The following is an 18,261-nucleotide window of genomic DNA, read 5'->3' on the forward strand; positions in this document are numbered from 1 at the left end:
ATATACTAAACGGAATATAAGAAATCAGAAACAGCTTTATTAGTGCTTTGCCAGCTGTCTTCCAGAATAGGACCAATATTGGGCAATTAGGAATACTTGCTTCTTTATCTTTTTTTTTTCACTTCATGGGGGTTGAATTTGAATTTTTTTTCATTGACTTAATATATATCAAGATTATGACTTGATTATTAAACCATAAAAAAGCACATACAATTTATTTTTTTTTTAATAGATGAATAACTATATGAAAAAGATAACAATCCGAGTTGAAGCAGCTTGTCTTTTGTCTGTAAGCAGCATTTTTACTTGGCTGGCAGCACTCTTTAAAAAACAGAAAGGCAAGAATTATTGCCTTAGTGCCTGTGGGAGCTGAACTGTGCTGTACCAAGATTTACAGAGGAGGAAAAGATGTCTGCAGGGCCTCTAAGACCCCTGTGCTTATGGACAGGTGGCATGGATGGTGCTGAATGGGTGGTATTATAGCTTTGTGTTCTTACAATAGGATGGTCAATGCAAGCAATGCAAGGACAGACACTTTCCTATGGATGAGATCAAGGGATGATTACTTTTGGAACAAGGAAGGAATTTGGAGCAGATGTGCAGAGCTACACTTTCCTAACCACACTGCTTCAGGGTTCAGTTTGACAGCATACTGTCCTTAGTAGTTTTGCTGGCAAAGCCAAAGTTTACTTATGAATCATGAAACTATTTCCCCAATTAGCATATGTTTATAAAGATTGGGAGGGGTATTATAGAAAACCATAAAATTCCTATATGTGACATCAAAATTGTTTTGCCATTGCACATCCGTAATGCTTAGATTTTCTTTCAGAAATATCAAGCTAAAAATAGTGAGACACATCAGGTAGAAATACAGAAATTATGGAGTTAGCTGTGCTGCTCTGGCAGGCTTTATGTAAGCATTAGAAGTTGAGTTTAGCAGTCAACAGGTTTCAGACCATTTTCAGATGACTGTGAAGAGGGTGGCATTTTCTGGCTTGGAAATTCTTCAGATCTTGACCATAACACTGCTCAATGGAAGGAAAAGGCAGGATTTTATTCTGTCTCTTGACATAGTTTTGGGTGCAATCCAGCTTGCCTAAAGTTTATCTGTCAAGATGTTGAATGTTTAATCTAAGTTAGCTGTTGGGCTTTTTCCTGTGGTTATGGAGGCTGCTGCAAGGGCTGATTCACCTAAGACTAAAATAAATAGTTGTTATGTAGTAGCAGTAACTTTGTAAAGGGCATTTCTGAGGTCTCAGGGAAATTGAGCCATAGGGAAAATGCTGAAGGAAAAGATGTACTTGTTTTTAAGAACTGATGTAGTTATCCTTTGTGTAGCACTGGAGGGGTGTCATTCTTCCTGAAGTGAGTTCACTCATAAGTTACCCTTATTGGCCCATTTTCTGCCAGAAGAGAAAACAAAACAAAATAAACAAAATAATAATAATAAAATAAAAAGAAAAACACGAGAAGTTCTGTTGGGTATTCTGCACTGACATTTCATTATACTAATGCAAGACTTATTTGGGCTCAGCTTTTGGGGTTTTAACTCCAGCTTTGACATTATGTTTTGTATTGCATTTAGAAAATAGCTGCACTTCATGTCTCATTTTCTGTAATGTCAGCAAGATACATAATTTCTGTAATATCACTTGTAATAAATCAGGACTCGCTCATCTTGTGAACTTGTGAAGATGATCACAGAATTTTTCTATGTTAAGTCTTTATTAAGTAATTTAAATCTTATCCCAGTGACAACCCTTGGTTGGGCTGCTTGTATGCTAATATTGTGTTGCCTTCCACAGGCAGCAACCATCACAAGGCAGTGCTGCTAAAGATCTTAATTGTCTCAATACATCTTGGTGTGCTTTAAGGCTGCTAAATTAATTATGCAATTTAATACTGTTATTAAGTCTGGAATTGCATTGCTTCAGCAGAAACATAAAGCTAATGTGATTGTGTGCCATAGGGATGGAAGCACCTGTGTTTTTAAAGGCTTGTTCTCCAATACTGCAATTTTTTAGTAAATGTCTAGTTCAGAAGGTTGACAAAACATTTTGCTCATGTGCTTCTGGGGGCCACTGAAGATGTTACATGTAACTTACAGTGAAAGGTCGAAAGGCACAATTACAAGATGTCTTCGGAAGAGAATATAAGAAACGAAAGCCATTGCCAATAGGTTGAGCACCTATAGAAGCAAAAAATATGTTAATAAATCATAGTTGTAGGTAATGTATTATATCCCACATTCCAGGGAAAGGCATTAATAAACAAAATTAAAACCAATAATCCTTGCCAATCTGTCCTGGAGATTTTGCTTCTTAACTTTAAATTTGGCTATCGGCTTAAAGACATTTTTTATTCTTTTTGTACAAAGCTTAAAAGCTAGGTACTTGAAAATTATAGTATTGCTGCCAGCATTGTTCACATCACTTTGAGATTGGCCTAATATGGCTAAGCTTTCATCAAAGAGGAAGATGGGCTCTCAGGATACTTTCACCTCTGCCTATAAAGGGAAAGAGAGCAGTTGTGAATCCTCTCCCACTTTCTGAGGAATCCTATTTTTCTTGAATACTTAAAAATCTAAATCACCTCCACTTACACCATCTACCAAACAAAACAAACAATCAAAAACAAACAAATCATTTCCTTTGCTTCCCAAAGCATCACTGTGAAAAGTGCACGCACAGGAGAAACAGAATCATTATGCTTTAAGGCACATCACTTTTACTGTGAGTGTTGCATATGAATGTATAGAAAAAATATTACCAATCTTTGATTTGAATTGAAATCAAGAAAGAAATGCATATACCCAAAAAGTATCATTATCCAAGCTAGAAAATGCTGATGGGGTTACTATCAGTTCTCAAAGGAAATGTGTACTTTTACATTTTGTCTGGATGACAGCACTTCCATTACTATAATGACATGTAAAATCATGGAATAGTGAAGCAGTACTGCAACACAGGACTGATTGTAGCAAATCAACCAGAAGTGCCTGTTCTTATGATATTGCTGGTAGAGGTCAAAGCCTACATCCAGTGCACGTGGCTTCTGGTCCTACCCTATTAGGTTCTCTTCCATAGTTATTGTGTGTATAGATCTCATCGGAGCTTAATCTCATATATCAGCAACTGAATTTGTGTACTTCTGGAGTTACTTACAGTATTTTACGGTATTATTTCAACTGAGTAAACGTATATCACAACAAATTTTACTTCCCTCAGCAGTAATCAGTTACTCGCTTTTTCACAGAATCACAGAATTGTCTAGGTTGGAAGAGACCTCAAGATCATCGAGTCCAACCTCTGACCTAACACTAAGAAGTCCTCCACTAAACCATATCGCTAAGTGTAACATCTAAACGTCTTTTAAAGACCTCCAGGGATGGTGACTCCACCACTTCCCTGGGCAGCCTGTTCCAATGTCTAACAACCCTTTCGGTAAAGAAGTTCTTCCTAATATCCAACCTAAAACTCCCCTGGCGCAACTTAAGCCCATTCCCCCTTGTCCTGTCACCAGGCACATGGGAGAATATACCAACCCCCACCTCTCTACAGCCTCCATTAATGTACTTATAAAGAGCAATAAGGTCGCCCCTGAGCCTCTTCTTCTCCAGGCTGAACAAACCCAGCCGCTCCTCATAAGACTTATTCTCTAGACCCCTCACCAGCTTTGTTGCCCTTCTCTGAACTCTTTTGAGCACCTCAATGTCCTTCTCGTAGTGAGGGGCCCAAAACTGAACACAGTACTCGAGGTGCTTCCTCACCAGAGCCGAGTACAGGGGGACAATCACTTCCCTAGCACTGCTGGCCACAGTGCTTCTTATACAAGCCAGGATGCCGTTGGCCTTCTTGGCCGCCTGAGTACACTGCTGGCTCATATTCAGCCAACTATCCACCAATACTCCCAGGTCCTTCTCCGCCAGGCAGCTTTCCAACCACTCATCTCCCAGTCTGTAGCTCTGCTTGGGGTTATTGCGCCCCAGGTGCAGGACCCGGCACTTGGCCTTGTTGAACTTCATGCAGTTGACCTCAGCCCATTGGTGCAGCCTATCCAGATCCTCCTGCAGAGCCTTCCTACCCTTGAGCAGATCGACACACACACCTAACTTGGTGTCATCTGCAAACTTACTGAGGGTGCACTCGATCCCCTCATCCAGATCATTGATAAAGATATTAAAGAGGACCGGCCCCAGTATCAAACCCTGAGGAACACCACTAGTGACCGGCCTCCAACTGTATTTGACTCCATTCATCACAACTCTTTGGGCCCAGCTATCCAGCTAGTTTCTAACCCAACGAAGCATACGCCAGTCCAAGCCAAGAGCAGCCAGTTTCTTGAGGAGAATGCTGTGGGAAACGGTGTCAAAAGCCTTGTTGAAGTCAAGGTAGACCACATCCACAGCCTTTCCCTCATCCACCAAGCGCATCACTTTGTCATAGAAGGAGGTCAGGTTCATCAAGCAGGACCTTCCTTTCATAAACCCATGCTGACTGGGCCTGATCACCTGCTTGCCCTGTAAGTGCCGCTTCATGACACTCAGGATAATCTACTCCATGAGTTTCCCTGGCACGGAGGTCAAACTGACAGGCCTATAGTTTCCCCACTATAGGTCTATAGTTTTTGCATCATTCAGAACTAACAAAAAAATCCCATGCAAAACCAAACCTGTATTACCTGAGCAAAAGAATTAAAACACGATAGGAAGACCATTGGCTTATTTCCCTTAGTCTGTCTGTCTAGTCTTAGCATAGTATTGGCATTGGGATGACATAGTATACTTCGTAATTTTGCGAATGTGGTTTGTTGATTAAATTGTGAGTTTGATGATGAAACATAGCACCACACAAGGGTTTGAAATTAGTGTTGTTGTCATTGTAAAATGTCAGTATATCTTATAAAATGTCAGTATATCATTTTATATGTTATAAAATGTCAGTATATCTTAAGTCAGTGTATTCAATATATAGAACCCCATTCAGCTGGTACATTATACAGGGCTGGTATGTGTGTACAGCTATGTTTTCTTTCTGACTGGCTTAATTTAAATTTTGATTTATTTTTTTTTTTACTCTTGGTTTTCCAAAAATGAAGAAAGAATCCTAACTTATCAGTTTAAATAAATATAATTCTTACTGACAATACTATTTTCAGATTGTCAGAGATGAACGCTGCTACTTCTTTACAACTAAAAGCAAAGCAAGGCAGTGTTCTTCCTGGAGAGCAAACTATGAGTAGATGATACGTGCCCCCTAGAGGTCCACAGATATCAAAACATTCCTTGTTTTACCTCCACCATCACACTTGCATACATGGTGAAGCCTAGACATCTCTAGTGCAAAAGGATATTGTCAGCAGAGAGTTCATATTTTTGTTTCTGTATCTACCACACAGTATGCTGTCCTTGAGCCTGACAGCCACGTCATGTCCGTATTCTGCTACAGTTTTTTTTTTTTCAAGCGTGTCTCATTCATTTGCCTGTGCATTTCAGAAGCAGAGCAAGCTGTTAACTTACTTAATTTACACACCTGCATTAACTCTAATTGTTACTTATGTTGGCTGCATTATCCACTAGTGATTTTGCAGCTGTCATTTTCTGAAAGGCACTTTGTAAAATATAGTGGAGATAGGTAGGTATTATTATTATTATTATTGTTAATTTTGTAAGATGACTGGTTATTTTAAATGGCAGTTCTTAATTTAACTCTGGGGGGACAGTATTTATTTTTAGGAAGTTTTGGTAATCAATAACTCTTTACATTTTTCTTCCTACATACCATTTCTTTCTTTTTGTCTTCCTCCTCCCCTCTTCTTCCTTCATTTATGTATACATTCAAACATATTTCAAGATGTTAATAGGGGAAATAAATTGCTGAGCTGTTTTTTCCAAAAATGATTTTCTGGATGCTAATTGAATCCCAAATTAAACATAGAACTTTAGCTTCAGTTGCACAGAAAGCCACGCTACAAGTGATTTGCAACAGAGAGGCTGGCAGGTTTTCAGACAGCTGTAAAGGTGTGTTATAGTACTAAGGCACACTGATGATCTGCCCCAGCCAGGGCCAGGAGCGTATCCTTGCAATGAGTGCTTCTCTCTGTTTGTGCTCATCAGCCCAGCTGTCTGCGTAGTTTTTCACAGTAACACAGAAAGATCAGTAGTAGCAGTAAGCTGCATTTTTAGCCATGAGAAATTTCAGTTAAAAGTCAAAATCAGCAGCTTCATCTATGCTGTTGTTCATTATGTTAGATGTTGCTGTAATCTGTAGCAGGTATGTAGCTGTCTGTGTTCTGTCCTAGTGCTTATGTACAGGTAGGCATTACACAGAGAGCTGTCGGTCTCCATGTAGCGCGCCAAGACCCTAAACCAGCAACCTGTACCTTTAGATGCTGGCATCAAAGAGCTGCAGCTGTCAAATCAAACAAAGAGCTTTTCTTGGATATCAGGAGCATAACGATAAACCTTGTTTGTGTTAAACACCAATTAATTGTGTGTTTTATACCAAATGGAGCCATAGCACGTGGGAGCAAATTTTGAGCCTCAGCCACCCAAAGAGCAACCATCCTGGGCTGCAGCTAGTGGGGGCTCTGTCCAGTCCACAGCAGCTCCTCACTGCCAACCTGTCCTCCTCATACTCCAGCACGGGCTCTCCATAGGACATGGTTCATCAAGAAATGTCCACCTGCTCTGGACAGTACTGCCGTCCAGGGTTTTGCCCTTTCTTAATTACATTTCCTCAGGGGCACCGCCATCTTGTCTCACAGAGGTCCTGCAGCCCCCTGCCAGCACCCTGACACCGACATCAGGTGCAGAAGTAAATTCAAGATACATTAGCTGCTTTTTTAGCCCCCCAGATGGATTTAGTGAATCTGAAAGAGGTTTAATTCGAGCAGATGCACTTACAGCTGGTGTGTCTATGGCTCTTCAGTGTGGAAGGAGTTGGACATTTAATGTTTCACAATCTATTTTTTTGTTTGTTTTATGTGTTTGAATATAAAGGCTGCATTGCAGCCAGCGTCTGGGTTCACTTAGAGGATTATTTAAGGTTTACATACACATACCATTAACTGTCTTTTGATGTTTAAGAGTGAATTTTGATAGGTAAGCATGGGAAGTGATTACACCTCTTGCCAACAGCTAATCTCTTTTCTGTGCTTATAAACAGTTTCTTTAACCCAATCACTTCTCATCAGAAGTTTCATTATATATATGTATACATTATATATATACATGTATACATGTAGTGGGGCCTAATCTGAATCAAAATAGCAGGATAGATGAGAATATTTATAGACTAATGCGTGGATGAAAGGGACTTATAAAATAGTTCTCATGGGCATCAATTTATGATTGCATAAAGTGAGCGCTGAGGTTGGGACTCACCAAACCAGATTTAGATGTGCTGTGTAATGGGTGGAGGATGTTAGGTACTCCCAGAGCTTACTTCATCTCATTCTAAGGCCAACAACTAAAATACAGAAGCTCTGTTGAAGGGTCCTTTGATGGGCCAGTTTTCTTGCATTAACTGCACAGAGGTTGTTCAGCTCAGAGGTGGATGCCTGTAACTGTAAAGGTAAGTGGAACCACATCCTAAAGTATTAATGCTCCTGTGTACAAACTGCTGTTTCCTGGTTTGACCTGTTTAGCTGTGATTATCTGGTAGTGCATATGAAATTATTCATTAAATTTAAGAAAAGTTTGTTTTTTTTTAAAAATCTTTGTTTTCTTAAAAAAAAAAACAAAAACAAAGGTGCTAGAAGTCAGTCATCAGTAAGCACCCAAAGGAATCAAAGTCTAAGAGTTTCTAAACACTTCTCAGATTTTAAAAAGCTTTCACAATTATGTCAGCTACATAGAAAATTCAAGTAACAAAGAACAGTTAAACTGAAGTACTTTCCTTAGTAGTATTGTTTCCTGCTGTTTTTTTTTTGTGTGTGTGTATTTTTTTTTTTTTTTTTTTTGTTTTTCCCTAACTGCTTGTTCAGCTATTTATTTTCAGACACTGTAGTGCACTTGCTAGATGTTTGTATGTGAAGTAAAATGGATTGAACGCTTTCAGGCTGAGCAGATCTAACAATAACTGCAAAATAGCTATTCAAATTTGCCAATAAAATGCTGAACTCACTATTCTGCAGTAAAATGAATGTGATATCTCTAGACAATCCTTTTTGAGCTATGAGGCTACCAAATTAAAATTATACCTGAAATGTCTGGATTTTGTTTAACTTCTAAAAACCTCGAAATGAAACAAAACTTTTTGACGTAATTATTCAGCAACAGAAACACATTTGACTGAGTCAGTGCTATGAATTAACATCTTTTCAGTGAGAAAGTTGTCTACATTTGGGAAAGTGGTCTAAATTTGGTACACTAATCATCAGTTTTTTCTCTCAGTTAAACTAGATTAAAGGAGCATAAAATTATTGTTTTCAGTCATCCTCAAAAAATAAAAAGTTGAGCAAGTTGAATGGACTGTTGTGTGACATTAAATTCTCCTCTTATTTTGACCTTATGGGATTTTTGCCACAACCTCAGAAATACAGAAGTTGGTTTGGTTAAGTGGGCTGACTTAGATGAAATGTGTACAATATAGGAAGAGCTTATCTTCATAATTAGTGTTTAGAACAGATACAAGACGTTAATTTGTCTTTCAAGTCAAAGTTGGTAGAAAGAGTCCATGACACCTTCTTCCCACCAATTTATCAGATATTGTAGAGCTGCACTTCCTTCATGTAACCTTTCAAAGCAATTCAACATGACATATAGTATTAACATTTATTGGGCTAGGGCTAGACAGAGATGGTCCTTTTATTTTGAAATTCAAACAAGAAGACCATTGGTAGTCACTGAGATCCCTGAACATATCAAGTGATTCATCATTTTATAGATCAATTGCAAACATGGAGACAAAATTAATAATCTTGTACATCTTTTAAAGTCCATTTTGGCAGGTCTAGTCTCCAAAATTCAAGCAATGAGTTCAGATCAAAGACATTGTCAAAATTTTTGAACAAATTATGAACATTTCTGAAAATTTCTCTCTAGCATATTGTCAGATATATGTAAACAGTTTTATTTCACTTTTGATCTCTGAAGTTATGTTTTCTTTTTTTTTAATGCAGTTTAATGACTTTCCCATATTATCTTCTGAATTTATGACCCATGTTTACTATATTGAGAGTGGGGGTCATTATTGTGTTATCTAATTAGAAAGCTGTGTGTTTCTGTAGTACCTCAAGTTTCACAAATCCTTACAGATTTCAGGCATGTACTGTCTGGGAGTCAAGTAGGTAGCTTGCACTTGAAAACAGGTTTTATTTGTTAAGTAGACAGTGCAAGAAAATTATCTTTTTGTAAATGGATTTTTTTTTCCTGGAGGTAAAAGAGAAATTCTAAAAATGTGGAAAAAAAAAAAATTTATATGTTCCCAACAGGAAATTCTGTCCTGAACTAGGTGTAGCATCTTTTTCTCCCATATCAGTACAGAGGTATTTTTCAAGCTTATAAACATTGCAGTTGCAATCTCTCACCATACAGCTTTAATCTTGTCCAGACTGATTCTAACCTATTTCTAATTAGATCCAGTGGAAGAAGTGCCAGGCAGAGATACCTCTTTCAGTTTGAAGACTTTTCTATACCTTCAGCTCAAGACTCTAGAAGATTTTCTGCCTTTTAAAGTCCACTGAAAACAAAAGCTGCAGGGTAGCTGTTGTATTATGCCTTTTGCTGATTTTGTAAAGTCATCAGTATTATATCCATAAAACTACTGAAGTGCCTTGTACCTGTTTAGATATACCCATAGACAGCTGTAGGCATTTTTGAGTATGATAAATGTGATGTGTAGCAGTGTTTTTTTCTTAATAGATTATTTAGGCAATAAAATGCAAATATGTAACTAAATCTCTCAGAGTTTTGAGACCTTCATTTCTTTTCCTCACAGCAAGACTAAAATTGCCCAAAGTTCAGTAAATAAAATAATAAATAAATAAATAAAGACCCAGGAGATCTCCTTTATTTGTTGATAAACTCATGTGAAATTCATACCTTATTATGTACAGGTTTTACCAGTCTGTGAAATTTGTTTCTGGCAGTGAGAAACCTGCTTCGTGATACTCTTCTATATAAACATAGGAATTCAATTTCACACTGCAGAGTCAATGTATGTCAACTCATTTTATCAAGTAAACAAAGCAGAAATTACTGTATCCATAGTTCTACTTCCCACAGTAGTTCTTTACTTAAAAGTCTTACTGACACTTGTCTCTAGTGAGATTTGATCAAAATTAAATTAAAAACAAAAGACCTCACACAGGTGCGCTTTGTGTTTTAGATCAGGTTTCTCATGAATATGGGAAATGAATCCTAAAAGTCATAAAATGCAATCTTCAGTTCTGGAGCTGGAATACAGAAGGCTGCCTGTCCAGATAGCAACATCTTTTAAGGCATTATAATCACAGATGTATTACTAATAGCAGAAAGCTCAAATGCTTCTCCATAATGTGCACCCATGCTTGCACCCTAACTCAGGTTCATCAGCCATGCTGCCTCTCAAATCATGTCTAAGGACTGGTCTGGCAGTTTATGGCAGAAATCAAGGACCAAAGCCTAGAAGCATCCCTCAAATTGAATTTTCTAGCACATTGTTGTCAGAGTGGCTACTGTTGGCTTTGATAGGTCCAGGATTCATGCTGAAAACTGGGTTTGGATTTATGGGGGGTTGTTTTTATTTTCTTTTGGACAAGTCTTCCAGAAAGGTTAACAGAGGACCAATGAACTGTACCAGCATAGAAGAATGGTTCAAACAAAAAGTGGCATCACTCACTTCCAGATGTAAAATACAGATCAGCCATCTTCCCTGATTTTATCTTGAGTGTTTTGAACCAAGGTAGAAAGATGTGTGGGAATAAATCTTTTACATGGTTGCTTCAAATGAACTTTGATGTTCTTCAAAAGCTGAATGGTCAACTAGTCTTGATCGTTTTTCATAGTGAGTAGAGTTGTTACTTATATTGCTGGATTTGCAAACAGTACAAGCTTTTTTGAGGAATCTTAGTCTACTGTAAATTGGGGCAGTGAACTCCAAAGCCCTTTTTCGCTATCTGCATGGTTAGAGGAGTAAAACTGGATTCTGGGTAGCAATAGCAAAAAATTAAAATGTAGTCAAAAATGACTGGGAAGAAATTTCTTTATTCAGAATAACTTCAGAAGTTAATTTAATAATGAAATAGTTTATTGCTAATTAAAAACATAATAATTTAATGAGAAGGAAAGTATTAAGCATTATTAAAATTTGAGTTATAATTGTTAGAAACCATCATTCCTCAGCTAACCTAGGAGGCTTCCATTTTAAATTGTTTTTCAGTCTTAAAAGTGATCTAAAAGTGACTTAAAACTGGCTTTGGTCATAAAGCAGGTTGTTTTATTTTGTTTTGGTTTTGCAGTCATAGTGTGAATAAAAAATATTTCTCATCCTTTATATTTCATCTATATAAATTGGTTGATTTTTTTTTTTTTCTTTAAGTGTTGAATTTTTATTGTTGATTCTTGGGTAAGGGCATGTAAGAGTTTCACTGGGGACCTTCAGACCTTGGTAACAAGCAAATGCTATGGAAGCTGTAGTTTTAACTGATGAGAAGCTTGCTGTGACATGGAGACACTGCTGGATCACTGGAGTGGACTGAAACCAGAACTTGTGTTCTTAAAGGCGTGGAATTACCCTTCCTGGGCTAAAATGTCAAGTCCTTCTACCAAACCCCTGGCAAAATCATTATGATGCTTATCCATAACTTTGCAGAGGCAAAGCCCTTTCCAGGAAGGAGGTAGTCAAAGGAAGAGTGTGAGCTCCCCGGCTTCTCCTTGCCTGTGTCTGAGTGTTTTGCTTTCTTTGCTCAGTGACCTTAGGTACAGACGTGTTTCCTTGTGCTGCACTTCCTTTGCCTGGTCTGCTGGGAGTAGTGGCACGAACAGAGCATTTGAGTAGCCGCTTGAAGATAAACTCCTGGTTGTTTCAGGAGGCGGATCTGGAATTACCTTCCATCAGCCAAATGTTGACCTGGACGAAGAGGGTATCAAAGCATGCTCTTGCAGAGGGGTTTGCCATGCTGATGTGTCCAGGCTCCTTCCAGTTAAGGATTCCATGGCACCGTTTGTAAGACAGTTAATGCATATTCCTTCTTTCCTGGCTGCATTTCATCGGGTCTGCTTCTTTTCCATTCGTTGCTGCAAATACAGCATCTGTTGTTTTCATGTGGCATAAGGGCGTGTGCAGATTCGATTCCCTCCTGATGCATTTCACTGCTGGCCTGTGTGGAGTTAGCAGAGGGAACGGCTCTCCTCCAGAGAGTGTTGTACTAGAGGAGGGAGATACCTTTGTAACTAGTGGTATATCAGAGCTGTGGTAAAGGGCTGTTTTGGTGTGCAACAGTGTACGTGGGTAGCCAGTTGCTGTCTCCTTCCCTTCTGAAGATGAATTGGAGTGTCATCCCAGCCTTGTTTGCTCATAGCCTGTCTCGTTCTTGCTCTTTTTGGTTCTGTTGTTGTTATTTACCGAAAAACTAAGCATCCAGTAGAGCCAGTGCACTCTCTCTGGTCTGCTGCCTCCTTTTTGTAACACCTGGGAGTGAAACCTCTTGGCACGCTGATAAAGGCTGAAACACTGAGAGAGCACATGGAGCATCTGTTGATTCAGAATCACTCTTCTGTGTTTAAGTTATTCAAAGGGGCTTAGAAGCCTCAGGCTGCAATGGCATGTAATAAATGGGATAATAACGGCACATGGTTCCACTTGGCATTAATTAGAACTAATGAAATGGAACATAGTAGTCAGTGGCTAATCCTCCTACACTTCTGACTCCAGGAATTTACAACCTTTGCAGAGGAAAATGTGTTGCATAGGTTTTAATTATTGTTGTTCTTGCTTCCTCTATGTGTCAACTTTTAAGAGCAGCAGTATGTTAAATGAAGCTGAAACTATAATATATTGGATGTATTAGGGGGTTCTTTTTCTTCCTTTTTCTTTTTTTTTTTTTTTTTTCCATTTTTATTTTTTTGGAGTGAAAATTAGTATTCCAAACCAGCTTTTTAAATTGCTTAGTTCAAAAGACAGCATTTGGGGAAGAAAAAGGAGAGTTGAGTTCTGATTTCTACCCTTGCATTGAGCTGCTCCCAGGGTCTGAGCGGGCTCAGCAGTCCCTATCCCTGTGCATCCAGAGGTGCCAGCTTCCAAGAACAAGCCAGATAGGCTCCCTTGCTGACTCAGCTGCAGACTTTGTATTATCTTAAGCAAATGGTTTTCCACAATTTGGTCACTGGGTTTGAAAAATCATTTGAAATCATTGAGACTGTACGTAGCCCCTGGGGGTAGGTGGGAGCAACCCAAATGCTTCTCAGTGCCATCGTATTACCAGTGTTCCAGATCTGTGCAGTACATGGAGACTTGAGTTGTTCTTACAATTTTCAGCTTAGGGTTTTGTTGTTGTTGTTGTTGTTCCTTTTTAAGAAAAAAAAGGCTTGTTTTCTCTTGATCCAGAGGTTACTTTGGGCTTACATGTCTGTGTCTCTGCAATCTGTTCTAATAGTTTCTCCTCTCTCTTTTGTTGTGTTCACAGCCTACATGCTGACATACTACCAGTTTTGTTTCCAAAAGAGGAGTTCACAGAGCTACACAGTGCCTGATCCAAGCAGCTGCGTTGATGTTCTTTACTGGACCATGTAGGTAAAATTCAAAAATATATTTATTCACAGTATGCCTTTCCAAGTATTGAGTATATCAGGAAACAGTTGATTTTTGGTAACAGTGCTCACTTTGGTAAGTCAGGTTCTTTTGGAATTTATTGACTACAAAATCATTGAATAAGGCCCTCCAACTTTGTGATGTGTTTTATTCTGAACAGACATGCAGCTGTAGACCATCATACGGAAGTGTTTAGGCTACTTGCCACATCTACTTTCAGATGCTGTGAACGCTAGGAACACTTTGATGCCTGTCATTCTGTAGGTATACCTGAGCTAACTTAACAGTAGGAATAGTAACATTAGTGGCTGCAGTGGTTCAAATTTTGGCTTAGGCACAAAACCCAGCAGAAAAATTGAATAAATTCTCCAGAAGTTGGCAAACCTTGAGCTTCTTGTTATTACAACTGCATAATTAGCAGAATAAGAACTGGACTGAGCAGGTTTACATGAATGAAACTCTGTGCCTGTTTTAAGTGTACAACAGTATCATGGTTTGGGTAAGTGAAAGAAAGATAATTTCAGGTTATTCCTGCTATCTTGAGCTTCTGCACAAACCATCATGTCTTCTGTGATTTTCAGACAAAACAGAAAATGTAGCCCATATTTCACCTCCAGGACAATTACCTGCAGAATAATTCAGTCTTGCTGTAGTAAAGATGATAATCCAACAAGGAAAATGCAATTTCCAGAAAACTCTGTTTTCCCTTCCGGTTTTAGTATGGTAGTTGAGTTTATTTTCAGCAAGTCATTTCTCCCTGTGAAAGGAAATCTAGGCAAAGAACTAAATTGTTCCAGATAAATTGCTAGCATTCATTATCACTTGTCTGCTTTCTCCCTTGTATGTTACACTGTTTTATGACTCAGTTGTAGTGGCATTTAAAATGATTTACATGAATTGAGGATTGGTATGCTACAGCATTAGCATTGTATTTGGTGTTTCTTTCACATTTCTTACATGGTTTTGTAAAACTTCCACCCTGATTTGTATTTCTGATTTTGTGGAAATGAACCATAAACATGGGTAAGTAGCAGTGCCTTAGATGATCTGTATTTACACATATAGCCACACTCCTTACACAGAAGACTGCTCTCCTCACATACTTGCTTTAGGGACTGTGGCACTGACAGTTTATTGTGATTGTTTCTGGAGTGTGTTGGGACTTCAGTCACTCAGTTCTATCTGTATTGAGAAATCTTCTAACCAAGACATCTTAGAAAAGGATTTGCATAGCATGCTAGCTGGATCTTTATAGCAACAAGTTGTTCAGATGACTCCTGAAGCAAGGCTTATCCTGCTTTCATATTGTGAAATTAGGACATAACATCTTGCATGCTGTTACACAGCTCGCCATATTCGGTTACAGTTGTTTTTACCTTTCATGTTGTGTTGGCCATATTCCAGCTTTACTTAGAAGTTTTTTCATGTGTTATGTATCTGGTAAAGATTTTCAGTTTTTTTTTTTTTTTCAGGTTCTGTGAATAAAATACTGAAAACACATACATTTCATGTATGAGATTCATGTTCCTTGGTGTGAGTATCCAAAATCTTCCTCAGCTTGTAACTAAGGGGCAGGGAAGCAATCCCAGAACACATTCGTTATGCTGGATACTGAGTCTGAGGAGAATGTTTTCTCTGTAGGTTTCAGAAGCACAACTATCATCTAACAGGAATTTTTAAATTGATTCTGAAATTCAGAATATCCCAAAGGAACTAGAATTCAACTGTGTTCAGTTTCAGCCTAAAAAGAAAGTAACAAAGAAAATGCTTGGATTCATATAATTCATTTCTACAAAATTTGTTACAGGCCACATCTCTCTCCTTTTGTAAGGTTGTTTTTATGACTTAGACTGTAATATGATGGTGTGGAAACACTGAGCATAAAGTAATGAGTTAAAACACCAAACCATATACTCCAGTCTAGAAAAAAAATATTAGTATAGGTTTCAGAAAGCCAGAAATGACTGTCTTTTTGTTGTTGTTGTTGTTTATTTGTTTTTCTGATACTAAATTAACAATAACAAAGCCACTCATATAAATATATGTGATGGATTGTGTTCTGTTTACACTGTTGTGCTACCTCTTAAGGGATTATATGTATGAAGAAATAATACAATAATGTGCTTTACCACCCACAAAGGGGCATTGCATTAAACAGAATTTGTCAGCTCATCTGAACACATTACATTAGTTAAGAGGAGCAGCATCATTTTGCTTAGCAAAGGTACATTAGCTCTGCTGTTTGAGCTGTCAGAATCAAAAAATCTTTCCTGAACGCAATGGTAGTGGTCACTATGACAAGCATTTGTCATTTAACACAAGTGCTCCAGTAGCTTTTAGCAAAGTATAGATGTCTGCAAAGTTTGTAGTAAAGATCAGCTTTCTAATATGAAGTGCAAAGCCCAAGACACTTGAGGTAACTTTCGAGTCTGTTCTAGATAATGGCTGATCTAAAAGGAGATAGACGAAATGTCTTTTCTTAGAAAGTTTGTACAGCAACATATCCATGTTGGTTATTTTTTAAAATAGTGTTAAAATTCATTCATATTTATTTTGCTTGTTTTGCATTAATAAACATGATACAAATTCTTTCTGCACATTTAAATATCTTCTTTAAACTCTATTAAATCAACAAAATCTACTCCTTTGAAGGGAGTTTGTGCATTAATGCAGTCAAACTCTAGAGCATCAATGTTTGGCATGGAAATACTTGCTGTTCTTCATTATCCCATGAAACATCATTCAAACTCTAAACCCAAACCTAATGAGAACTTGTATTTTTATTTAATTATTCATTTAGTTTTAGAATTAGTAGTAGGTTAGAGGAAAAGATCAGGCTTGACAAAAAAAGAATAACCAATTCAAACCGTATGTAGTTTGTGAATACAGTTGTCATGAGTTCATAACATAAGCTGCCAGATCTTACATTGCTTACTTAATTTGTTCCTGTTTAAACAACCCCCCTTTGAAGTGATTTGGCTTGACATTATTTCAGGGAAGCATCACAGTTTAGACCATTGTATATTTATGGCTAGTGTGTTAGTTAATGATTCGTCCATGAGGTGTTAGGTGCTATTATGGTTTAAAAAAGTGATTAATGGCTGAAATCAATTTTATACAGGTAAAAATAGGCTTTTTTTCACAGCTATTTTTTTTTACAGCTTTTTGGCTGTAGTTATTTAACTGAGTCCAAGCAGTGGCTATTGATGGTGAGGGGAGCACATAGATTGGGGTTCAGTTTGTGCATTCATATTCACTTACTTACTCATAAATGAAATACTTGAATTACTTGTAGTAAAAAAGGTAACACAAATCATTTGTAACATGAATCTTGAGAGAAAGTGTATACTTTATCCTAGAAAGCAATTTGTTACTTAAATGAAGGATGGAAACATTTACGTATTTAAATTTCAGTATATAAAATATAATTGTTTTCAGATATAATTCCCGCTAGAGTATAGTGTAAACAATTATTTCATTACATGCATTAAAAATGGAAGTGGACTGGTTATGTCTGAATTCCATTGCTTCTAAAACCCCTAACTTTCGCCAGTGAAGATCTTTCTTTTTTTTTTTTTTTTTTTTTTTTGAGGGGAGACTATTAGTTTTTGGAATTGCAGAATTCTATTTCTTCTGGCATTGAAAAAAAACCTTGGGTTTTCTTGTCACGTACTTCACCAGACTGATCATGTTTAACTTGCGAGGAGTGACTAGTTTGCAGCTGTAGGTGGTATGTGAGATACAGACCTCAGGAAGAGCATGATTTCCATAACCACTTCAAAGGAAATACATTATAAATAAAATACATTTCTCTGGGGGCTTACAGAGCCATTCTGTTTATAATTTAAATTACATTAAGCTAAGTAAAATAGTACAGTAAAACCCTCAAGGGAATTAAGTTTGAACATTACATTACTTCCATTAATTGGAAGTATTTTACTCTCTCTCTAATAGTTTATTTTTCATTGAATATATATATAATTAAAAGTGTTGTCATTATAACAGTACTCATTCTTTCCTATTCTGTGTTCCAAGCACTTCTGTTCAGTTTATTCCAATAGTTTTGTTTGCCTACCATTCTTCATTTCTCACTGCTTTATTTCTGGTGACAATCCCTCCAAGCATCAGTGTACAACAGAAGATGACCGTTGCCATTTGGCTGATGTTCTGCTTAAGCAAACTCATACTGAAACTGAGACTCCTGACCAGCCTGAAGTTCTGCATTATGCCTGGGGAGCGTAAGGCTTTCTTTTGTTAGAGTATTTTAGAGTCTGCTCTTCCAAACCGCACAGCTTGCTTCTTCCAGGTTATTTGCAGAGGTAACTGTTACGTGGGGGCTGTAGGATGTGAGAATCCACTCGTCTCCCTGCTTTATAAATTTTACTTTTTACTTATAAAACTCAGAGAAAGAGAGAAGATTCTGTACAAAAGGACGTACGTGCATATGTGTGTGTGTGCATTTTGCATATCTGTAGATATAATGTCATACACATTTGTGTATGCGTCTGTGTGCAGAAATCGTATG

The 18,261-nt window shown here is 37.7% G+C and overlaps 1 protein-coding gene across 7 annotated transcripts in view; it reads left to right on the top strand.

The window, feature by feature from the left end:
• CHRM3 (cholinergic receptor muscarinic 3) overlaps nt 1–18,261 on the top strand; it is a 278,689-nt gene that overhangs the window by 134,779 nt on the left and 125,649 nt on the right. For 4 of the 7 annotated variants that reach the window (XM_084515896.1, XM_084515895.1, XM_084515898.1 and 1 more), the window contains one exon: nt 13,612–13,714. In XM_084515896.1, the coding sequence (XP_084372022.1) occupies nt 13,617–13,714 (98 nt within the window). In that variant the 5' untranslated portion in view covers nt 13,612–13,616. Of the gene's footprint in view, nt 1–12,061; nt 12,153–13,611; nt 13,719–18,261 lie in introns of those variants that run through there. The other 3 variants (XM_084515902.1, XM_084515901.1, XM_084515899.1) reach the window with 2 other exon arrangements.

Source organism: Aythya ferina (genome assembly GCF_964211825.1).
Source record: "Aythya ferina genome assembly, chromosome: 3".
NCBI lineage: Eukaryota > Metazoa > Chordata > Aves > Anseriformes > Anatidae > Aythya > Aythya ferina.